Source organism: Eptatretus burgeri, chromosome 6 (assembly GCF_056783735.1).
Source record: "Eptatretus burgeri isolate ZD-2024b chromosome 6, Ebu_testis_v1, whole genome shotgun sequence".
Taxonomy (NCBI): Eukaryota; Metazoa; Chordata; class Myxini; order Myxiniformes; family Myxinidae; genus Eptatretus; species Eptatretus burgeri.
In genome coordinates this window covers 72,394,837-72,420,673 of record NC_140966.1, presented here as the reverse complement: position 1 = coordinate 72,420,673, position 25,837 = coordinate 72,394,837, and the positions used below count along the sequence as shown (strand labels likewise).

At 39.8% G+C, this 25,837-nt stretch overlaps 2 protein-coding genes across 11 annotated transcripts in view; one reads left to right on the top strand and one right to left on the bottom strand.

Moving 5' to 3' along the window:
- Positions 1 to 20,632, top strand: part of LOC147025040 (uncharacterized) — a 64,190-nt gene extending 43,558 nt beyond the window's left edge. For all 9 annotated transcript variants that reach the window (XM_085885594.1, XM_085885592.1, XM_085885589.1 and 6 more), the window contains one exon: positions 19,338 to 20,632. The gene's annotated coding sequence lies outside the window, so the exon portion shown is untranslated. The remainder of the gene's footprint in view (positions 1 to 19,337) is intronic.
- Positions 7,322 to 25,837, bottom strand: part of LOC147025038 (extracellular calcium-sensing receptor-like) — a 208,286-nt gene continuing 189,770 nt past the window's right edge. For both annotated transcript variants that reach the window (XM_085885586.1, XM_085885585.1), the window contains 3 exons: positions 22,431 to 22,658; positions 21,825 to 21,948; positions 7,322 to 8,303 (listed from right to left, as the gene is read on the bottom strand). In XM_085885586.1, the coding sequence (XP_085741712.1) occupies positions 7,441 to 8,303; positions 21,825 to 21,948; positions 22,431 to 22,658 (1,215 nt within the window). In that variant the 3' untranslated portion in view covers positions 7,322 to 7,440. The remainder of the gene's footprint in view (positions 8,304 to 21,824; positions 21,949 to 22,430; positions 22,659 to 25,837) is intronic.

The following is a 25,837-nucleotide window of genomic DNA, read 5'->3' as shown; positions in this document are numbered from 1 at the left end:
CAAGGTGTGACCGGGCCTTAAGCCAGTTTGCAATCCAATTAGCTATCTGACCAGCCACTCCACAAGCCCTCACTTTGGCTAACAACCTCCGATGTGGTACCTTATCAAATGCCTTCTTAAGTTCGAGATATACTATGTCCACTGCTTTTCCCTCATCCACCCAATCAGACACTGCTTCATAGAACTCTAAAATATTTGTTAAACAGGAACTACATTTGGTAAACCCATGCTGACTCCCTTTATTTCGTTTGTATTTGTTAAAATGGTTCCTCATCTGGTCCTTAATTAATGTCTACAACACTTTCCTCACCACTGAAGTCAAACTAACAGGAATATCGTTTTCCAATTCTTCTCTGGATCCTTTCTTAAATAATGGGGTTAGATTTGATACTCTTCAATCCTCAGGTACCTATCCTGACTCCAGGGAAATCTTGAAAATATCCTTTAACATCTCGCTTACCTGCTCAGCCACCTCCACCAAGACTCTCGGGTGCATATTATCTGGACCCGGAGCCTTTATCTTCTCTTACATTACGTAGCTGTTCCTTTACTTCCTCCACTTCAAACTGGATCTTCTGCAAAAGTCCTTCCTCACCTCCTTGATAGATACTCTCAGCTATTGGCAATTCTCCTGACTGTTCTTGTGTAAAAGTTGAAGAAAAAATACCTGTTTAATAAGCCTGCCATCTCACTTTAATCACGAACTACTCTCTTGCTGCTATTCTTCAATGGGCCCACACTGGTCCTAACCTGTTTTTTTCCCTGATGTACTTCAAGAATAACTTGGTATTATGTTTAATATTCTTTGCCATGTCCTTCTCATACTCTCTTTTGGCTTGCCAAGTTATTTTCTTAACTTGCCTCTGTTTACTCCAACAGTGATATAAAGCTCACTCCAGTCCTGTTATTTTAAACCGAATAAATGCCTTCTGCTTCTCCTTAATAGTATTCCTTATCTCACTGCTCAACCACCCTGGCCTCTTTCTACTTCTGGTTTTACACCTCATTGGAATGTACTTACTCTGCACTCTACACATTTGGTCCCTAAAGGTTTCCCATTTCTCTGATGCTGATTGTCCTGTTGTTGGAATCTCCCAATCGATATCATCCAATTCTCTCATACCCTCAAAATTTGCCTTCCTGAAATATACCAGCCTTTCCCTACTATCGTGAACTCTAAAACTTAATATAATCTTTCACACACAAAGTTGTGGTCACATGCTCTGAAATGCTGCCCAACCTCCACCTCCTCCACCATCTTGGGATCGTTATTGAAAGGGGGTCTAACACTGCACTCCACCGAGTGGGCTTATCTACAAACTGTGTTAAAAAGCAATCCTGGAGTAAAACAAGGAAATCCTCATCTGCTCTGCCCTTTCTCTTTTCTTCGACCCAATCTATTCCTGGCAAGTTAAAATCCCCCATCATCAATACTCTTCCCTTCCCACATTCCCTTTTGAATTATTCATGTACTACTCTTCCTTCATACCCAGAGCCTTATAAAAACCAACCTTATATCACCTTGTATAACCCTCACTTTATGTCATCATTTCAAGATTTTGTAAGATGTGATGTTTACGATGATCTCCAGAGACAAGAACAAGATGTTGATAACACTGTAGTTGGTAGTGGATTTACTATTACAAAAATAATCTTTTTAGATATACACATCTTAAAATCCGATCCTCTTCAAGCTTCTTCTTGTATTTATTTACCAAAAGAGATAAAACTTAAGAAAGCGGATGTTAATATTCAAAACAAAGATAATAAATGTTTTCTATGGTCTGTTCTTGCTCACTTACATCCTCCACAATGGAATCCTGAAACGGTTGAACATTATAAGACATACGAGAATACATTAATGTTAAAGATTTAAAGTTTCCAATGTCATTGAGAGATATTCCTAAATTTGAGAAAATTAATAATCTTTCTTTTAATGTATACGGATTAACGGATACAAACAAAGGTCAGATATTAAAAATTTCAAACAACTATAAAAATGATGAAAACCCCATTGACCTTCTCTACTTTGCTTCAAAGGAAAAATCACATTATGCTTTCATCAAAAATTTCTCAAGATTAACCAAATCAAAACTATATAAGAGAAAATGTAAAAACGTATCCTTGTAAGAGATGTCTCAACTCCTTTCACACAAAAGAACGATGAAATCAACATTCGAAATATTGTCGTAATCACAAATCAACCGAAATCAATTTACCAAAAGCAGATTCAAACATATCATTCAACGATTTTAACAAATCTATAAAACATCCGTTTGTGATATATGCTGATTTTGAAAGTATCCTTGAAAAGATAGATACTGTTTCTCCAAATCCAAATAAATATCAAAAACATACTACTTGTGGTTTCTGTTATTATATCAAATCAGCTGTTGGTGATGAATACAAGTTGGAACTTTACAGAGGAGAAGATGCCTCAGAGGAGTTTGTAAGACGATTGGAAAAAGACTGTATAAGACTAAGAGAAATAATGGTGAAAACCTATAAACCTTTGTCATTAACAAAGGGAGAGAAAAAGGAATTTAGAAAGAACAGTATTTGTCATATTTGTGAGGAGAAAATTGAGGGAGAGGTCAAGGTTAGGGATCACTGTCATCTTACTGGTAAATATAGAGGTCCAGCTCATTCCCATTGTAATCTTAATTACAAGCCTCCAAATTTTATTCCTGTCTTTCTTCACAACAACGCTCACGATGACACACATCTATTTATAAATGAACTTTCAAAGACATCTGGAGATATTTCTGCCATTCCTAACACAGATCAAAAATACATCTCATTCACAAAAACAATTCATACATCCCCCAGAACCCATATCAGATTTTTTGACACATACAAGTTTATGTGAAGTCCATTATCTAAGTTAGTCTCAAATATTAAAAACTTCCCTCGTCTTAAATCACATTTCTCAAATCAAGAAGAGATCGATCTCTTATCACAAAAGGGGATATATCCGTATGACTATATGGATTCATTTAAGAAGTTTAAAGAAACGCACCTTCCTTCAAGGGACAGTTTCTATGGAAAGTTGAATAAAACTCATATTTCCGATAGAGATTATACACAAGCTAAAAAGGTTTGGGAGAAGTTTAATAGAAAGAATCTCGGAGAATATCATGATTTGTATCTTAAAACTGATGTATTGTTATTGGTTGATGTGTTTGAAACTTTTAGAACAGTCTGTCATAATAAAAAGTCTTATGGATTAGACCCCGTTCACTATTACACAGCCCCAGGCTTGTCTTGGAGTTCCATGTTAAAAATGACAAAACAAAATTTGGAATTAATCAGTGATATAGATATGCTTTTAATGATAGAGAAGGCTCAAAGAGGAGGAATATCTCAAGTAAGTTGCAAGAGATATGCTAAAGCAAATAACAAATATCTTCCTGATTATATCAAGTGAAATCCTTCGATACAGCACGTGTGGTGAAGCAAATGAGTACACGAATGTTTAAATAAGCAATTTATGCTTTTTCAGTTGAAAAACAATTAAAAAGCGAATTTATAATTTGAAATGTAAAAATCCTGTTATTATTGTGATAAGCACCTTTATATATAAGAAAAGGAATGAAATCGTTTGATACAGCGTGGCAGGGGACCGCAAAAGAATGATAGCATCAGAGGAACTTAGCTTTCAGCATTTAGCGATCGGCGCGAAATGCGATGGTGGGCGGAAGTGCCGTCTTTCGGCGCGAAATGTGATGGTGGGCGGAAGTGACGTCTTTCATTCGTTCATACATGAGGGGCGCGTTTCTTCGTTTTTTTCCGTCAAGCAATAAATTAAATGTTTTTCACAAATATGACACATTAGTTTCACAAATTTCCATTGAAATACTCGGGTATTTCCATCAATTGTTACCATTTCCGTGCTATTCATTTGAAAAAAGAGAGTATTGAAATGGATAAACCGATTTATATGGGAACATCAATTCTTGACTTGTCAAAGTCGTTAATGTATGACTATTATGATCATAATTTAAAATTAAAGTATAAGGATAATGTGTCATTGTTATATATGGATACAGATAGTTTTATATTAAAAATTAAGACAAGTGATTTATATGAGGATATGATCGATAATATTGATATGTATGATACAAGTAATTATAAGTCTGATAGTATGTTGTTTTCATTAAAGAATAAAAAGGTTATTGGGAAGTTTAAGGAAGAGTTGGGTGGAAAGGTCATAAGTGAATTTGTGGGTTTGAGATCAAAGTCTTTTGCTTTTACGTATATTGATAATAATAACATTGAAAGATGTGATAAGAAGCTAAAGGGAATAAAGAAAAATATAATCAAGGAAACAATAAACTTTAAACATTATTACAACTGTTTGACGTTAAAGAAGGAAGAGTACAGAAAAATGAATGCAATAAGAAGTTATAAACATCAATTATATACAGAAGAGATAAATAAGAAAGCATTAGGAGCTTTTCATGATAAAATATATATTTTAGAGAATGGAATCGAGAGTATCCCTTATGGTTATAAGTATAAGTGTTAAGGGCGTCTTTTTACTGATTTATGAATGATAGAACCAAGCAATAACCAAACCAAAGAGTGGAGATGTAATCAGCCTTCGTATTTAAATGCGAAACATAACGAATGTGAGAAATATCAAATAAGTCTCATTGAAAAAATAACTGGGGTAAAAGTAAATAAAACAAATAAGCAGATAAATTTAATTACAAATAAGTTGGAGGAGGTAAAGTAAAAAATAAATATCCTTGAATGGACTGAAAACTTTGATGGTTATCAATTGAACAATGGAAAAACAATTTACTACAATCTCAAAATGATATGTGGATCAGGAGGTGGTCAAAGAAGAACATTGAGAGAAGTTTATCATTTTATTTCTGCTCAACAAAGACATATAAACCAAAAACTAAGTTCTAAAATAATATTTGTGAATATCCTCGATGGTGATGAATGTAATCGGAAAATTAATTTATTACCTCGAATAGAACATGGACAAATATTTATTGGATCACTCCTTGAGTGGAATGAAAATATGAAAGGAAATAAGTCAGTCTCAGTTTAATATGTGCTAAATGGGGCAGCGATCGATCTCTTCTTTTGAGCCCATGGACCAAGAGTCAGAGTCATGGGGGGGGGGGAGAAAATCTATTCTCCTATTTTGACCTGATGGGCCTTGAGTCAGAAAGCTTTCCCCATTCATTTGTATGGGAGGGGGAGGAATCAGTCCCGAACGAGGGATAGCGAGGTGAACAAGGATGAACCTTGATAAAGGATAATTAAATGACGCCGTTAATTATCTTTAAAATGGATGTTTTAATTAACGAAATACCCAGTTGTCATTCAGGCACTCCCTTGGAGTTCTCTTGGTATACTTGCAAAGTTACAGATCGCTACATTTCATGGTTTTGGAGTTATGGAGGAGACACACACACATTCACTGACTGACTGACACACTGACATTCTTGTTATCTCACCTGGAACAGACTAGTTCTGTGGAGCTTATGTGATTGGGCATCATCTGTCCATCTGTCCGTAAACACTTGCACTTTCTCTGAAACTACACACTCAATTTCGATGAAGCTTGACCACAACCTTCATCACCGTTTATGTACCAAAGTTCGTTCATGACATAAAAAAAATAAATCGGGCCCTAAATGGGTCTTTCGTGTGTTTCCCCCCAAAATAGGCATTTGCTTTCTTCTCAGCAAACTACACACACAATTGCGATGAAGCTTGACCACAACCTTCATCACCCATGATGTACAAAAGTTGGTTCATGCATTTTAAAAAATCAGGGTCTGAGTGGCCTTCTCGTGGAGGGGGCTTTCCCCCCAAAGTAGGTATTTGCTACAACATTAATTCATTGATTCATTGGTACATTTTGCTGATTCCGTCACACTTTCACTTCCTCCTCAGTATCATTCTACATGGTGAGCGCCCAGCTGCATTACCCCTATTTTCATAGATACGTGGATGTTTCTCATATTTAATACAAGATGGTGAAGATATTCTGTTTTACACATTAAGCTGACTTCAAATATAAATGTACCTATGAATTGAAAAACAATATTGTTCTGTGGTTGTTAAGGTTATATGAATATGTCATCAGATTCGGTGCAAAGTTGGTTGATGAGCATTGTATGACATGCTTTCACTCTCTCCAAAAAAATGCTTGGACTTTTGACATGTTGACTTTAATCACAAGGTTGGCCAAATGTATTTTAATTAGTGGGATGTCTAAAATATATTGATAAAATATGTCGGATACTAAAGCATCTACGATGTGTTATGAAAATTCTCTTCAATGACATGCTCAAATGTTTTTTTCTATGGTTTAACATTGAAGTCATTTGGAGAATGGTAGCATCTCAGAATTTTAGAAGAACCTAGTGCAGGAGAAGAGAAAGAGGTGGGGGAGAAGAAGAAGGAGGATGAGGAGGTCGATGCTCGTGAGAATATATTCACTCCTTTTTATTGGCATGGTAAAATAGTTTATTCTCCTATTTAACATTGAGGTCGATGGGGAAGTGGCAGGGTCCCAAAATCAGCATTTTCTTTCTCATGTGTGGGCTATCCATCGGATGGACATTAAACGGGAATCTCGTCGACAAGCATTTGTTTGTGGAGTTGAAGATCATGTGGTGTCGAACAGTGGAGGTTAAAGATCTCACAGCTCGCAGCACCAGAGCATCAGTCCAAATTTCTGCCCTGACCAGCAGAGGGCATTGCATCAGTGGCACAGCCACACACTCAGCCATTGGCCAATGATGTGACATCACAGCTTTGTGCCACATACGAATGCACAAGTGTTTGACCAGGTTGTGATTTTTGTGAAGATCTGAAGAGAGGGCAGAGATTGTGGCCTGCTTATTTGAAGGATGAGGTTTGTCTCCCTCTCTTGGGTATCCATGAGAACATCTTTTTTTTTCTTTGCTCCCCCTTCAACCCTCACCACGACATCTTTCTTGTGGAGAAGAAGCATAATATATGTAAACAGGCTGTCTGGTGTTTGGGTGCCAACATTGAGGTAGAAGTACAACCATAGAAAATAGGTTCTACTATTGGGAAGATATGTTGGAATGGAAATACAGCTCAGCCTGCAGAAAAACAAATTCAGGCTGCACAACTGCGCTCTTCAGTGTGATATATTTTCTTATTGTTGTGAAGACATGATGGTTATTTTGGAGACTTTCACTGTCATTGAAGTCGATGTTACAGGAGAACACAAGGCAAACATGAAAGGGCATGGTTTAATATGGATCATTAATTTAAAAAAAAACATGGTGAGGAGGAGTTGGACACACAAGGAGGTGCTCATCCTTTATTCTTTATTAATGACAAGGTGGTGAAGCTATGCCATGTTAAAATGAATACGCTACAACATGATCAAGGAGAAAACGTCCACAAGCATGAAATATCATCCACATGATATAGTTATCATTTCATAAACATGACATAACATTTCGGAAAAAAAATACATCCCAGAAAGCCATACGCAATGGCAATTATAGCAAAGATCTCTGTTGTAACAGCGAACTTGCCTTTAGTGCTGCTGTAGGCAGGGACAAATGCCAAAAGTACCATGAGGCAAAAAAGGATGCTGAACCTGATGAATTTAATATCTTGTTGAGTCGATATTTCCTCGTGGACAAGGAAGACTACAAATAAACAAAATAAGATTAAAATTCCGAAGTAAACAAGAGCACAGATATCCCAGATTAAAGATGCTCCACCACACTCCAGAACTATGGCATCCACACGAGCTTCTATATTCAAAACAGGTCGAGGTTTCCCCATTAAAGCCCAAATTAGACAGAAAGTAAATTGTGGAGATACACAAAGTGTTCCAAGTATCAGTGGCTTTGGGAAAATTGTGCCGGAAGAACAGAGACTTGATATTTGTAAGATGGCATGTTTGGAAATGATCAATTGAGCTGCTATAACAATCAAACAGACAATGGTGAAGGTCAAGATGAACAAAGTGAGAGGATGGCGTAATTGGCACAGCAGGTCTGTGGGTTGTCCAACAAAGGTCACACTACTCCCAAAGCATCCCATGATAGCTACAAGCATGATGCAATGAACTGCAAAGTTTGCAGACTTCATAGTCAATCGTTTCCAGAAGCTTATCAGCAGGCTCAAAACCATTAGTGTCATTATATTTCCAAACAAAGAAAATCCAAGCAATGAGAGTGTCAATGGATCAGAAAAGGAAAGAAATTCCATTGGTATGTTCACACAGGCACTTTTTTCTTCAGTAGGCCATTGATCTTTTGGACACCGGAAGCATTCTGAAGAATCTGAAATTTGATAACATGCAAATATTTATTGAAAGCAAAACACAAAGTGAAACACCCATTTTATTTCTGATCAATTATGATTTAAAGACATATTTTCATTTTATTTCTGCAGTTTCACATTTGAAGATATGAATACTACTGATATAAATTTTTAGAGGAGATTGTTTGTCATTTTTCCGATGCAGATATTGTTCATGAAATTTTGACAAAAATCGTTCTCATTTTTTTACCTAAAAAAAAAAAAATGCAATCAAATATATGACATACTTTCATTTTGCTAATATATTGCAGTTTGCACGACGCTCACATCATCCACTTTAACCACGACTGCAACTGCAGCTTGTGAAGGGGCTGTCACACCTTGACGTTTTAGTCAGCGTATGCCGACGTATGAAAAATTTGGCGAATACGCTGGCACACGTCAAATACGTTATGGGTAAGTTTTGTATACGTAAAGAGCACGCTGAAGCACGCTGGTATACGTCGTAGTACGCCGAGCTCGTCGACAAATTTTGTGCATGCTCAAAATTTTCCGACGTTTGCCAGCGTATGACTCACACATTCCGCATACGCTGGCCATAAGTTGTAGGCACGTTATGCAATCGTTGACACATGTCGACACACGTTACTTGTAAGTTACTCATAAGTTGAAACACGTCGAGGTAATGTCTAGCATGCCCGAAACTTATTTCTAACCTATGAGTAACGTGCTTTGGACCTTTGTGTAACGTATCTCCAATGCATATTGACGTATGTAGACGTATTTGACGTCTTCCGGACGACCACAGAACTTACTGAACGTGTTTCTAACTTACAGCTACCGTATAATGGCGAATTGGCAGCGTTTAGGGGAATTGGTATATAAAAATGGGGTTCACAGGAGGAACCCGTCAGTGTTCCAGACTCCATGGTTTTTTTTTATTTTTTTTTCCTTTGGCATGATGGTGATGTTGACACTTCGATGTCTAGTGCGGTTATGATTTGAATCGTCGAGCGGCAGCCTTTTAATAGGCTACGCCACGTGATCTTCGGCGATACGCTGCCGCGCGCTATGCATAAGTTAGACTATCGTTGGGCATAAGTTGTGAACGCCGACAACATGCTAAGCATTCATTGGTATAAGTTATCGAAACGTTCTGTGTACGTTACTAATACATTATGCATACGTCCAACTCGTTAATATACGCCCAAAACTGAAAAAAACATCTATAGTTCAGCATATGCCAGAGTTTTAGATCAATTTTGATGCGTTGCCATACGCTGGCTAAATCGTAAAGGTGTGGCAGGGGCTTGAGAGACTGAACATTCCAAAACATTATCTCCTCAAATGACGACGCTTGAGGCAGTTTGGCTGCATGACGCACTCGAGCAGAAAATGCACTTGCCACTCCAAATGAGGTCTAAACTACGACATCAATACAAGACTTTCAAAATGACATAATCCACCGAAGATGGCTTGGTGCTAATGTGCAGAAACCGCAAGTATCAAGGTTCATTGGGTGGCCTGGATTTTATGAAGCATGCAGATATGGATTTTAACATGATAAAGTTCACAAAGCTGTTAAAGAAGCCAAAAATACTTGGAAACGTTCCTTCGAGAAAGGGGTGTACCACACACAGCACGACAAAAAATTTGGATAAAGTTCTGATCGAATCGTCCAAAAATTTGATATCTTGCAGCCTGTCCTGCAAAATTCCCAGTGATATGAGTCCGTGAAATGCCCAAAGGTTCATTGATGGGCGTATTTCACCCAAACCTTCATGCTAAACACTGAAATAAAGGTCATATCTGGGGATTGTCAATGCACAGGGTACATTTGAAATGATGATAGCTTGTATATTAAAAATGTAATGAAGCTGCATGCCAAGAAACCTTCAAACCCATTGGCTGGAGAGCTGGCTTGACTCCACCCACAATGGTTCGGAAGAAAATTTTGCATCCACCATGGTGGTTTTCTGGTAAGTCGAAGACATCTTGGGAAGTCTCATATTTACAATTTGAACTGGAGTGTCCACTTATAACTGTGAGTAGTTGTGCTGGATAGTGAATGACACCCGTGCCAATGACAATGCCATCCCACATCACCAATTGCGATTAGAATGCTGTTCTATTTCACCATTTTAATCAAACTTTATTTTTCATGGCTGGGCCGTCCCAAGAACTGTCACTTACAATTGTGAGCAATGATTTCTACTTGGGCGCCTCCCAAAATGTGAACTACGATGAGTAAAGTTTGAAAAGTATGACGTCATAGCTCACGCAGGTTGGCAGCCATATTGGATCGAAGGAAAACATTTTAAAATGTTTTTCTCTGGAACCACTCCACCAATTGAAGCAAAACTTGAGATACGGTGCTTTCAGGAAGTATTCAGAACCATCAACTTTTGTCATATTTTATTGTGTGGCAGCCTGAATTTAAAATAGATTAAATTAAATTTTTTTGTTACCGATCTACACAAAATACTGCAAAATGACATAGTGAAAACTTGTTTTTAGAATTAATTACAAATTAAACAAAATGAAAAGCTGAAATGTCTTGCATCAATAAATATTCAACCCCTTTGCTATGACACTCCAAATTAAGCTCGGGTGCATCCAATTTCTTTTGATCATCATTGATATGTGTATGCAACTTGATTTGAATCCACCTCTGGCCAATTCAATTGATTGGACATGATGAAGAAAGAAACACATCATTCTATATAAGGTCCCACAGTTGACAGTGCATACCAGCAGAAACTCCACCATAAAGTCCAAGGAACTGTCCATAGAACTCTGAGATAGAATTGTGAAGAGGCATAGATATGGGGCAGTGTATAAACATTTCTAGTGTTGAAAGTTCCCAAGAGCACAGTGAGCTCCATCCTTGGAAAGATGGAATATGGAACTACCGAGACTCTTCCTCGAGCTGGCTGTCCGACCAAACTAAAAAACTGGGCAAGAAGGACCTTGGTCAGGGAGGTGACCAACAACCCAATGACCCCTCTGACAGAACTACAGAGTTCCTTGGCTGAGATGGGAGAACCTGCCTGAAAGGCAACAGTCTCTGCAACACTTTACAAATCTCGGCTTTATGGGAGAGTGGCCAGACGTTAGCCACTCCTGAGAAAAAGACACAACAGCATGCGTGGAGTTTTCAAAAAGGCACATGAAAGTCTCTGAGAGCATGAGGCAAAATAGTCTATCGTCTGATGAGATGACAATTGAACTCTTTGGCCTTAATACAAAGTGCTATGTCTGGCGGAAACTGAGCACAGCTCATCACTCATCTAACACCATCCCTACCATGAAGCGTGGTGGTGGCAGCATCATGCTATGGGGATACTTTTCAGGGGCATGGAAATGGAGACTTGTAAGGATAGAGGGATCAATGAATGGAGCCAAATACAGGCAAATCCTTGAGAACCTGCTTTAGAGTGCAAAAGACCTGAAACTGTGGCAAACATTTAGATTCCAACAGGACAATGACCTCAATCATACAGCCAAAGCAACACTGGAATGGTTTCAGCACAAGAATATGAAAGTCCTTGAGTGGCCCAGCCAAAGATCAAACTTGAATTCCATTGAGAATCTGTTGAAAGACTTGAAGATTGCTGTTCACCAGCACTCCCCATCCAACTTGACAGAGAATAAGCAAATCTGCAAGAATGAATGGGAGAAAATCCCCAAATCTAGATGTTCAAATCTGATACAGATATACCCAAGAAGACTCCAGGTTGTAATCGCTGCCAACGGTGATTCTATAAAGTATTGACTCAGTGGGTTGAATACTTATTGACCCAAGACATTTCACCTTTTCATTATTAATTAATTTGTAAAAATTTCTAAAAATATGTTTTCACTTTGTCATTATGAAGTATTTTGTGTTGATCATTGACAAAAATATTTAATTGAATCTATTTTAAATGCCGGCTAATTTAATGAAGACACAACAATATGTGACAACAGTCGAGGGGGTGTGAATACTTTCTGAAGGCACTGTGTGTTATCTGCTACCCATATGGAAAAAGATGTGAGAACAATCACATCTTGGTCACATGGTTTGGCAGCCATATTGGATTGAAGGAACACCTTCAAAATCCAGTTTCTCTGATACCACTTAACCAATGATGTTTTAGTTATCAAACTTTTATCCTCATGGGTACTCAATTATATGTCCAAAGTTTCACATCGATTGGTTCAGTGGTTTGGTAGAACAAGGTTTTTTGTCAAGGTTTTAACTTCGATCCAAATTTGCTGCCTGACCACGTGACCAATGATGTTTTCATTATCAACCTTTATTTATCATTGTTAGTCGATTACTCATGTATATATGTCTACTTTCACATCGATCTGTTAGGCGGTTTCGGAGAAGATTTTTAAAGGATCTGTTTAACTTAATATGGCTGCAAAACCACATGGCCTATGACATCATAAATTTAAAACCTGACTCGAAGTGGGTAGTCAATCATGTTTGTGAAGTTTCGTTTTGATCATATAAGGTTCGTTTTTCTATCCAATATAGCTGCCAAACCACATGACTGATGATGTCATTGTTTTGACACAATGTGCAGCAATGTAATTGACTCGAATTTTTAAATTTCGCATCGTTAGGTTAAGCGGTTTCAAAGAGATTTTAAAAGATTTTTCTTCATTCCAATATGGCTATCAGACGATGTGACCAATGACATTTTAGCATTCAATCGCATATCCACAACGGTAGTCAATGACACAGTCAAATTAAAGTCCACGTCATTCGGTTTGGTGGTGTGAGAGAAGAAGGTTTTTAAAGGTTTTCGCTAAAATCAAACATGGCTCTCAAACCATGTCATTGATGACATGATAGCTATGAAACTTTTTGTTCCTCATGGATAGTTGATCATACCTGTAAAGTTTTGCCTCATTCTGTTTTGCCATTTCGGAGAAGTAGATTTTTGAAAATTTTACTTTTTTTTGAGATATCGTGCTAAATATTGTTTTGGGACCTTTCTCTCAAAGGTGAAGAATCACTTAAAATATTCTAGTAGCCAGATCTCGATGTCGATCTTCACCAAAATATAATCAATTCGTTTTTTTTCAAAAAAATATGGCAGCCAATCCATGTCATGGATGATGTCAAAAATTGTATTATCTTCACAAGTTTCTTCATAGTTGACCATCAAAAATTTTCATACTGATCTGAAAAAGTATTCAACTCATCCAATGATGACATCATCCTTATCAAATGTTCCCGATAGTGCTTTCCTGACGTGTGCCAAGTTTAAATTTTTCTGTTCAGCATTTTTCAAAAAGATGTCCAAAGGTTTTAATTTTTGCAACATGGCTGGCATACCACATAATCTATGACATCATCGTTATAATTAAAAAAAATATCCAGGGGTAGATGCTCCTTTGTTGAAAGTTTGGCATCGGTCGAAAAAGCAATTGTGTGGAACACGAATTAAAATGGGAATAAACATGTAAAAGTAGGGGGGGAGAACAATTATAATGAGAAGGGCACTTGGTAGAGTGTATATTTCCACCATTATCTGATGCCTGATCCAGTAGAACATACCGGACCCAATAAAAATTTGAATTTTTTTTGAGATATCGTGCTTAATATTGTTTTAGGACCTTTCTCTCAAAGGTGAAGAATCACTTAAAATATTCTAGTAGCCAGATCTCGATGTAGATCTTCATCAAAATATAATCAATTCGTTCTTATCACACACCCAACCTGTTCAAAATGTCATCAGATTTCATCCATAAATTTTGATATATCCTGCACACAAACAAACAACATACATGTCGTGCTCAGCACGATACTTGCAAAATCCACACCCACCAAATAAAAGTTGCCATGAATATATCAAATTGTCCATTTCAATAAGATTAAAATTGATGACCTTAATCAAAGCTCAGGTCAATCAGATGAAAATTGATTATTTTTCAGAAGAAAATTGATTTTCAAAAGTTGACCTTGAGTGGACCTTCGACCTTTTGACCTTAAAACATTGTTGCTTTCCCAATTCAGTGAGGTACCATGCAATTTCTGTCAAATATTCAAGTTAATCGGATCAAAAATTGACGATTTTTCATATGAAAATTGATGACTTTAGAAGTTTGGCCTTTGACGATTTGACCTCAAATTACGTTTGATACCCGATTCAGCGGGTCACGATGCAATTGCTCTTAACTTTTCAAGTCAATCGGATGAAAATTGATTTTAGGAGTTTGACCTTTTGACCTCAATAATAGTTGCTTTCCCAATTCAGTGAGGGACGATGCAAATCCTGCTCAACCTCAAAGGTAATAGAATGTAAATTGACGATTTTTCAGCTGAAAATTGATGATTTTAGAAGTTTGTCCATGAGTTGAACTTTGACCTTTTGATCTCAAAAATAGTTGGTTTCCAAATTCAGTTATGCACTTTACAATTGCTGTTTAATCCTCAAGTCAATCCAATGAAAATTGATGATTTTTCAGATAAAAATTGATGATTTTGAAGTTGAGTTAACCTTTGACTTTTGATCACAAAAATAGTTGGTTTCCCAAATAATTGATGCAATATGCAAATCCTCTTCAAATTTCAAGTCAATCGAATGAAAATTGAGGATTTTAGAAATCCCACCTAAGTTGTTGACCTCAAAAAGAATTGGTGGTTGAATTCAGCAACACGATATACAAATCCTGTTCAAATTTCTAGTCAATTGGATAAAAATTGAGGATTTTAGAAATTTCATAAATTTGTTGACTTTTGGCCGATGTTTACCTTTAACCTTTTGAGCTCAAAAACGAGAGGTTTCTTGATTATGACGTATTCAATCACATGGGGAAGTTTCGTGAAGATCAGTTTAAAATTGTGACCCACAGGTGATAAACATAAAAGCAAACAGACAGAATGAAAAATCACTCATATCGTGACAATGTGGCGAAACGGAATGGCACTACGTGGAGAACATACCTCTGCCATGCTGAATAGTTTACATTTTGTATGCCACAGATGGGGCGGATCTGCTTCCGGACCTCAACCAAAATCTAATCGGCTTGTTTTAGTCACATGTCATTCACAACTTTTAGAGAAAAGATGCTTTGTATAGTTTTTGGCCCCATCTCTCAATGGTGAAGAATCACCTGAAAAATTCTGCATTGCGAAGCCAGATTCAGATCTTCACCAAAATCGAATAAATTAGTCCTTGTCACACACCCAACATGTCCACCAAGTTTCATCCGAATCCGTCCTAAACTTTTTGAGATACAATGCAATATCATTTTAGGCCCATCTCTCAATGGTGAAGAATCACTTAAAAATTCAAAAATTCTCGTATCTGAATCGGGATTCGGATCTTCACCAAAATTGAATCGATTTGTATTTGTCATACACCCAACCTGTCCAGCAAGTTTCATCCATATCCATCCGTAATCTTTTGAGACATTGTGCTATGTATTGTAGCGGGCCTGGGGTCGGGTGAGAAGACCACCGGGGGGGGGGGGGGTAAGCTATCTCGGGTTCTTGCCAGACTCCCCGGAATTGCAGGCCGTCACACACAGATAATTCTGTGATGCGGCGGGTCGCTAACCGACCGTGAACACCAATAACTCAACCATGTGACCTAGGGTCCTATGTCTATGGGTTAACTGGGTTACCTAATTAATCACGTGATCTAATTACCGGGTGACACGCCCTTGGTATGCCTTGTCCGATCCAGATCACTTTACAGGATCAGATGCAGCCGAGCGACACTGCCAAGGACGTACCGGCTAAAATGAACGGCTGGTTGGGAATAAAGTCCCGGCTCGGTTAGGATACGGACCATGCTGGATCAATGAAAGAATGATAAAAACGAGCCGGGAACATTTCTACAAAGGATTTATTAACAGGCAGACGAGGAAAGGTATGCGGCACAGTGAATATAGTTTATTGTTGTTTGTAAGCAGAAAGAGGAAGAAATGTGAAAGATGTGGCAATAATGCAAGCAACTAACAAATGCAGACACAGAGCAGAGTTATCCTAATATAATTCTTGTACAATCTTAACTTAAGTGAGGACAGGCACCATGACACACACACACACACACACACACACACACACACACACACACACACACACACACACACACACACACACACACACACACACACACACACACACACACACACACACACCGATGAAGAGGAGTTAATGAAGAGAAAAAGAGGAGAGGAGATGAGGCTAATGGTCTCTCAATTCCTTTCACGATTTCCCGACCGTGCCACCTATACGTTTTGGGGGCATGCTCCGCTGGGTGATACCTCCCTGACAGCTGGCGCGTTGTCTCCCGCTTCGTGGCACTTCGAGCCGCTAAGCGTCGATCCAGGGAGATGGCGTGCCCAACAGGTGTGAAGGAAGGATTTTGGGCGGAGTCAGAAAGCGGAGTCCTAAGCAATGGGCGGATGGGTGGAGTCAGCGGCAAGGCGGTGATGAAAGGGCGGAGACGGCAGGCGGAGTCCGGAGCAATAGGCGGATGGGTGGAGGCAGCGGCACAGCAGTGATGAAGGGGTGGAGTCGACAGGCAGTCTGGAGCAATGGGCGGAAGGGTGGAGTCAGCAGCAAGGTGGTGCTGAAGGGGTGGAGCCAGCAGGCGAATGGGTGGGTTGTCAATCCCAGGCCAGGACGAGCCGACAGGAATGAGCAGACAGGAGCGGTGCACAGTAACGACACAGGAACTGACACTCAAACTGGCTCTGGAGCTGGAGCCAGAACCGGAACTGAAATCCACCAGCAGACAGGAACGCAGTGCAGGAACGCCGACCACGAGCCCAGAATGAGCCGACAGGAACGAACAGACAGGAGCGGTGAGCAGGAACGACACTCAACTGCCTCGCAACTCGTCCTTTTGTAGATCCCGTAGTGCGGGCGGGGGTGACGACCCGAAGCGATGTGCCATCATCCCAATCAGGCGCTCTGATTGGGCCCCGGCCAGCACACAGGCTGGCCGCCATGACCGGAAGCGACTCCACTTTACTTCCGGCCAGATGGTTCCAAGCTTCGGAATCGTCTCGTTCCGAGCACCGTGACACGAATCGCCTTGCACTGAACTCCCGGGCCACCCACGGCGACCGGCGGTCAGCGCCGGTCAATGCGCTGCCTGTCTGTAAGCTATGCAGCCCGAGCCACACAGAGCACCTCTGCCTGGCTGCAGCCTTGCCAGGTGGAGAGGCGAGAGAACGTTTGTCCCTCTGCCTGGTTGCAGCTTCGCCAGGCGGAAAGGCGAGAGGACGTTCGCCATCTGCGGAAGACATCTGTGGCCACGGTGATCAGTGAAGACCGACGGTAAGATGCTGTAGTAACACATGCACAGACCCGAACACGATGTGTGCCACTCGTGCCCTGCTCCGTGTGCGATAATAAATTATCCCGGGACTGCAAGTGGGTCCGCCGCCATTAAGCACATGTCCATTTATCAAAGGCGGTGTCGTGTGCCCGGTGCCAGCCCTGATCTGTGTCAGGGAATTGAGGGAAAGGATTGGATATAATTATTAGATGGAGATTTGGATTGAAAAGTGGACAGATATCTATCTATAATTCCAGCAGTGTGTGTGTGTGTGTGTGTGTGTGTGTGTGTGTGTGTGTGTGTGTGTGTGTGTGTGTGTGTGTGTGTGTGTGTGTGTGTGTGTGTGTGTGTGTGTGTGTGTGTGTGTGTGTGTGTGTGTGTGTGTGTGTGTGTGTGCGTGTGCGACCGCCGTTTCTCGACGACTGCCGGTCCGATCTGATTGAAACTTGCCAGGAATATTGCCGGGGCCTGGCAGATGTGCCTTTTCGAGGTTTGATATCAATCGGACAAGCGGTTCCCAAGTTACGGCCATTTATCTGTCGACTAATGACAGGACAACACAATTCTTCTTCGTTTGATATGACGTCACAATTGACGCTGGGGACCTGAGTATGTTTTCCAAGTTATGGCCATTTATGATACGGTTGGTCCAATCTAATTGAAATAATGCCCCAATCCAGTCGTCGTTTACGCACCTATGGGCCCGCCCCTACGGGCCCGTACTAGTTTATTTATTATTTATTTATTATTAAATAATATTTATTTATTTTATCATTAAATGGAGATTTGAATTGATGAAGAGTGCCGCATACTGTATTTTGTTAGCACTTGCTGTGCCGCTCTGTTTATTTCCTCGGCATGGCATCCTGCCGCGACACGGTCGTGTTGGTTACTCTTCTTGTCGTCTGAACAGTGGGTGGGGTGGGGGGTCGTCGCTGTGGGGCACGCGCTCTGTGCAGCGTGAGCGGTTGGTGTTTTTTATTCCTATTTCTTCTGCAAGGACACATTCTTACGGGAAGGGTGCGGCCGTGGTTTTTACAAATGGGTGTCCGAGCGTAATGCCTGCTGGCTCACGCGAGGACCCCTTGCTTGGATTTACCTCAGGAATAGAGAAAAAATAATAGGAATGAGTTCAGAGATTTAATCAGACCAAACTATGAGATTCACACAACACACTTGTCCCTTTTGTCCCATTAGACAAGAAGGAAGGGATTATCTGAACGTACATTAAATAACTGTCTGGGGACCACTGTATGTTGACTGCTATTGGTGTTAGGACTGCAGCATAGCAAACCAATTGTTCGACTTTTCATAAAAGCACCAAAATTGGTACGTATGTTGACTAATGTATTCTGAACAATTCTGGATATGGAGCCACTCGAGATTTTCCCTTGGTCAGCTTTGGCGGCCATTTTGGGATATTTGGCGGCCATTCTACTTTAACAACATGGGATATCTGTCATTGTTATTCTCTTTGTAGGTTTCTCAGAGGTGATAAATACTCCATGTGATGTGCATTTACAAAGGAAAACAATACAAATGTCATTTGTGTTGATTTATTATATTTCCAACCATTGTATTGGGGAAAAATGGTCATTTTTATGGGAAAATCCATTTTCGCACACTGCATCACTGACAGGTTCAGAAGTATTTTGTTGTGGTGGTGGTAATGGTGGAAGTGGTGTTGTAATTGGTAATATTGGTGTAGTAGTAGTAGTAAGTAGTATTAGTGTGATAACAAGGTGTTTTGTGTCTTTGCAGAATATGGAGTGATAATCATCAGGAGCGGAGTCAACATGAGCGGGAGTGAGCATGTCAAAGAAGTTCCAGCTAGTGCATTCTTCCATGAACCGTGCCTCTGTTGGCCTATCCAACACAAACTGGGAACTGTGTGCCATATCCCAAGAGGACACAGCAGAGTCCCTTGTTTGCCCAGAAAATACGAAACGCCCAAACACAGGGAGTGGGTACAAGACACTGGCTGGGAATCTGATTCAGTTTGGAGAGTTGGGCTTCCTTCCCAGAACGCTGCAGCTTGATAGACTTGATGAAGGAGAGGGCATCGAGGCCGCACTGGTTGCTCACAAAGCTGTCTATCATAAACGATGCATGCTTCGTTTTAATACAACAGAGTTGCAAAGAGCACAGAAGAGGCCAGCAGGAGGCAGCTCATCTGGTGAAGGCAATGCCATGCCAGGAAAGAGTACCAGGTCACTCAGTGCAGAATCAAGTACCTCTAGTCAACCCTCATGCTTCTTCTGCAGACAGTCTGGTGTGGACACCTTACATGAAGCCACCACGGTATGAGCATTCGTGGGGCAGGGGAAGAAATCTGCCTGGGCCACATGGAACTCGTTTCCAGAACTGACAGATTCTCTTGTGACCCTGACCACCACGCCAGTCAACATCCAGGATGACACAATGCACTGCATTGAAAGGTTTGTGGTGCTCCTCTATGACCGCACCAGTCCATATACGGACGTGAACGAGGCCAGAAAGAAACTCTTCACCAAGAGGAACTCCGTCCAGCGCATCCCACCTACCTACGATGCTTTGGAACAGCATGTGAAGAGATCAGTCTTCCAGGGTGGCTATGTCTGGGGGCAGGTCTTGGTCCCTCAACCCGTGCTTCCATCACCAACAAGCTGGGGCTGGCGGCAAACAGAGGATGGGTCCTACGAACCGCTCTGGACCACACTCCCTGAGGCTTCAAAAAGCTGCTTCGAGCTGGTGTCGTGCGGCTGCAAACCAAGCTGTAGAAACCGCTGCAAATGCAAGAAGGCTAATCTGCAATGCACTGGACTGTGTGCTTGTGAAGGAGAATGTCTTCTGGCAGACGCAGTAGACACAGACTGAGATATCGGCCTAGCTTAGAATGTGCAAATGCAAAGTCGCATTGCTTGTAAAAGTGTTGACTTCTTGATCCAGAGCCAGTACACTTGAGCTCAGAAACTCATATTGTACTAGACTGATGTATGCGTGTACCATGTGTCCTGGTAGAGTGGTAGTAGACAGTAAACCGTAGCCGCTTCAAAGTGAAGTGTGCAATAATTTGACTACATTTTCTGAGTTTGTCATTATCACGATTATCGGTTCCCTTTTCAAAATAGAGTAAAGTATGTAATCTATAATGCAATTTTTGTTGATTCCAAACCCATTGAATGTGATGAATATCATTTGACTCTTGTTCTCCAGGCAATAATGGTAATGGGGCAACTTAGCATAACAATTGTGCATTTTGTGAGGAAAGCACCAAATTTGGCACACTCGTAGCCTATCATATTATGAACAGATTTGGATATTGGGCCATCTCAAAATTTTTGATGGCAGTGGAAAATAGCTGCCACAGCCATCAGCGGCTGAATTTGAGATGGCCCAATATCCAAATCTGTTCATAATATGATAGGCTACTAGTGTGCCAAATTTGGTACTTTCCTCACAAAAATGCATAATTGTTATGCTATATTTAGCTAAGTTGCCCCACTATGGGTACTTTTCAGCGAAAAAATTCAGGTGAGCAGCAATTTACAAATCAAATAATGGCTTTTTTACCAAAAATACTGGCTCATAATATTTGAATATGCCTTTTCATGGTGGTAGATATAAGGAAAGTGTAATATTCAGTAAATTGACCAATACAATAAGAAAATAAGAGCATATAGCCAATTTCGCTAAAGTAGAATGGCAGCCATTTTGGAAAATGGTCGCCGAAGCTGACCAAGGCACAATCTCGGGTGGCTCCATATCTAGAATTGTTCGGAATACATTATTCTACATGTGTACCAATTTTGGTGCTTTTATGCAAATTTTAACAATTGATCTGAAATATCAGACTACGCTGCAGGACTATGTTGGAGGGATGCGGTTTCCTTAACTGCAACACTACCCCCTCCCTTTTGCTCAACTCGACCCGAGTCGTTAACATTCGTGTGGCATGTAGGTGTAGTTTCCCCTTGTATGTTTTACCTATGGATCCCTGAGTGACATTTCAAATACATGTCCCAAAAATAATAAACCTCATGCGTTGTGTATCTAAACTAGCAGACTCATACGGATATCAGAAATAGTTTTTTGCTTGGTATCTCTCTTAATAGTCGGATTTTGAGGGCAATATGACACTTTATGTGGAATATCGAGTTGTTTTCAGTTTTCTTATATCAAAATGTATAAAAGATTGAAACATGAATTCCAAAAACGATTGAAATGGAGGAGACCTCGTTATTTGAAAATGAGTTTGCTGTGACTCACCTGTGCTGTTGGAGTACTCTCCAAAAGTGCAAGGGATACAGTCAAAGCAACAGAAGGGTTCTCCTTTCCGGGAAAGTTTACGCGTTCCAAGTCGGCAAGTGTTGCTGCACATGGACACCGGAACCTGAAAAAAACTTTTCAAAATTAATTTCTACATGTTAAAGTATTTTATGTCTGCCTGTCTCTGGTATTGTGCCAAACGGGTGCTTCAGTGCTGCCAAAGCAGTCTCAAGGCGAGGATCATACGGTGTGCATTGCCTTGGCCTTCCCAATGATAATCACATTTGGGATTTGAAATGTAATCATGGTGCGTGACCATTCACCTCCTCTTTGCGATACACACTCTAAGATCTTTATCGACAACCAAGCAATAAGGAGACAGATCCACAATTTAGCCTCCATCGAAGTAATGGCGTAGCATGATTTGTGATGTGTAAAGCACCAATCCGATTGTATGGATTCAGTTTGTGAGAATAATCCAGTCCAAAAGCTCAAAGGTAAACATGATATCTCTGCACCAGCCGATCAGATGAACATTTATAAAACACATAACAAAAGTATAAATACCTAATTTTACTTTCTATTGACCTCATAGCTTTAACTTACGTTGCGTGTTCCTCCTTTCCACATAATCACTTGATCTTCCAACTGAAGTTCTTGTCCGGCTGGTTCATTTGAATCATACCAACCAACAACCTTCAGTTGCAGCTCATTTTCTCCAACCAACTGCCAGTTCAACAGTTCAAATATTCCTGGAGGATCTCCATTCTCATCAAAACTAATTTCATTCCCCATGTTGTTTACAAAACGCACATTTCGCATGTAGTACATCAACTGAAACAAATCGTAAATCAAATATTTCTGGTATCGTTTATATTTTTTTCTAGATTTTACAATTCGGATTGGTAAAAAAATATTTTTAATTAATCGTTACAATTTAATATTTTTCTTGCTGAGTTAGCATTCATATTTATTTTCATTTTTTACTCTATGAGGTTGTCATTTGGTCTTGTTTTATTGGGAAAGTAATGAGGGTAAGGGGAGTTGATCAGTATAAAAAAGAGAACTGGTTAAATTATTGGAGATACGAAGGTACTGATGACTCAGGACAAAAGGTAGGAAGGAAGGGGCATTTGTTGATATGAGCATATGCGTGAAAGGCTGTGTATTGACCCTGACTCGATTCTGAAGCCCTGTTCTCTCTCCCGTTGGTTGTAATTTCCATTTGTGGGTTTCAGAAGGTGCAATGGAGTCGTCCCTTGACTCAAAGTATCCACCTACATTTCGGTGGATACTTTGATTATTGCCGTTTTTTTACTTTTAGGATTTGAATACAATGTCTTATCGCAATGCTTCATTTTCTGTGTTCATCCTCGATGGGATGGTCGCGTCATAGGTGAACACGATGTCCTCATTTTTAACGACTGCTATTCGTTCCTCCTTCCATGATTTTTCTGAAACTGGGATATTGATGTTTTTGCAGATATGCCAATGAATTTTTCTGCACACATTGTTACTCTTTTCTGTGTACTGCTGTTGTTTTTTGTTGTTGTTTTTTTATACATCATGAGAGAATGTAAGTGGTGCTTTCTTTTTCTGCCTTGCAGAACCTACACTTGTCATATGGACTCAATCCTGCCATCATCTTAAAGCCATTGGTATAGGGTACTTGGTCTTGCATTTATTATGTCTGATTTTCCATCCTCTGCGTCAGAGTGGCGACCTGTCCAGGACTGTACATACTCCTTGCCAATGAAACGACCTCAGCAGTCTTTTGTGTCTTTATGGCACGAATGGAATGGTATTATTAGCCCACATTGGTATGAAACGGGGGCTTATGTATTTGGTCTCGATTTTCGTGTGTTTGTGCATGCGTGCGTCCACAACTTTTCTCGGACATGTATGGACCAATTTCATTTGTACTTGGCACAAACACCACACTTGATGGTATACATAAGCAAATCGTTTTGTTTCACGATACGATCAAAGATAGCCGACTGGCGGCAATTTTAGTTGTAAAAACACCCAGTATCGAACACGTCTTCAACCATTTCTCGGATATGCATTTACCAATATTATTCAAACTTGGCGCCCAGATAATGAATGATGGCTAACATAAGCACGTCATTTTTTTTTCGAGATTAGATCCAAGATGGCGACTGGCAGCCATTTTGTTCCACAAATGTGTCCCCAACCATTTCTCGGTCATGCATGGTCCGATTTTGTTCAAAGGTGGCAAAAGCACAGTACACAATGGCATACACTTACATCTAACTCTATTTTGCGATCTGGTCAAAGATGGCCTGCAGGTAGACTGTTGGCTATTTTAGTTGTAAATAAATTTTGGCAAATATAGAATGAAAGTTTCCTCTTCGAACATCTGTAATCGATCTGTTAATAAAGGAATTCTGCTTTACAAGACAAAATATATTAAATGCTATAGTTTAGAGGGTTCCATTGAAAAAATATTTGTCCATATTCTCTGTCACATTTGTTCTTCCGTGAAGCATATATTTGCTTTGGTGATAGCAATTTGCTACGTAGTAGTAGAGTAACTGAGACTAAGTAATTACCTGGAAATGTCACATAGGTTCCAAAGAAACTTTCATACATTAAGATTGATATAATATTTTAAACATTCTGATTTAACTTGTAAATAAATATTTAAGAGCATGACTTTGTATGGAAGAAGGCATTAAAGCAGCCTGTGGTGCCTTGAAGGCCACTGCAAATCAGAGGAATGCACTGTTTATTCTTATCACTGTGAGCAGTTGTTTGAACTCTGGGCAGTTATTTGAACTTTAGTTCTGCTGAAAGACTGTTTGGAGCATGAGTAATTGTTTGTGCTTTTCTCCCATTGGCTGACCTTAGTTCAACTTTGCTTGGATCACTTGATACTTTATCTTGTCTGACTTTGTTCCTTTTTTTTTTTTTTCCTTTCCTATTGGATGGACTCGAATTTCACCCCTTTTTTGAAGCCTTGAGCAAGGTACTTTTCCGAAACAAAGGATGACAAAATCTATTTCTTATCTTACCCTCAGTACCCCCACTTGTACTTGCTTGCATATCAAAAGGCTCAGACTGGAGCCTTTAGTCAGAGAAGTCCATTGACGGTGTTCTTTGTACTCTCTCCGTGATCACGTCATAAAAATTATCTTTTGTATGCTGAACCTGAGTGGAAATTGAAGTTTATTCCACTACAGCTATAGCTTTCACTCTGTATTGCAAAATTACTAAAACGAGGGCTATGACTTTTTTTTGTCTTTTTTTTTCCTTTTCACGCTCGCTGAAGGAGAGGGTATTGCATTTGTGTCTGTTTGTTTGTGTTTGTTACTTGGCGAAATCTTCGATTTTTTTCAAGTATGTTGGTCTGTTCCGTTTGTTGGTTTGTTTGTTTGTTTGTCTGGTCATCTACAGCCCAAACGGCTGGACCAGTCGTTCTTAAATTTTTACACCTGATAGGCAATCCACCTGAAACGGTCTGCGTCCAAACCCCGTCTTAATCGGACTAAACGTCACGACGTGAAGTCACACAACGTGAAAACATATTTTTGGACATAACTCGGGGACCGGAAGCCATAGCGACTTCCTGTTGACGCCAAAACAAACTTCAATGGAATATCTAAATGTTTTAAAATGCATGTTAGTACAAATTAGGCACAGTTTTCGCAAGCGTATGATGTCAAAGTTTTTAGCTATTGGCGTGATTAAAAAAAAAATTCTATTCGTTCTACAGGTCACAATTCTTAACCGATTTGGATGAAATTTTAACAGCTGATAGAAATCCACAGTGCAAAAAGATATGTGACTTTTGGTGATGTTCAAGATCAGGATCTGGATTCTGCATCACTTTATATTATCGCCCATTATAAACCAATGGGGAATTTTGTGAATTACACATGGCTATTTCTCTAACAGTTTTGCACTTATTATATTGAAACTTTTACTGTCTATTTATGCATGTAATATTAACATGTGAACAAAGTTTGATCGAAATTGACCCAAGGTCAAGG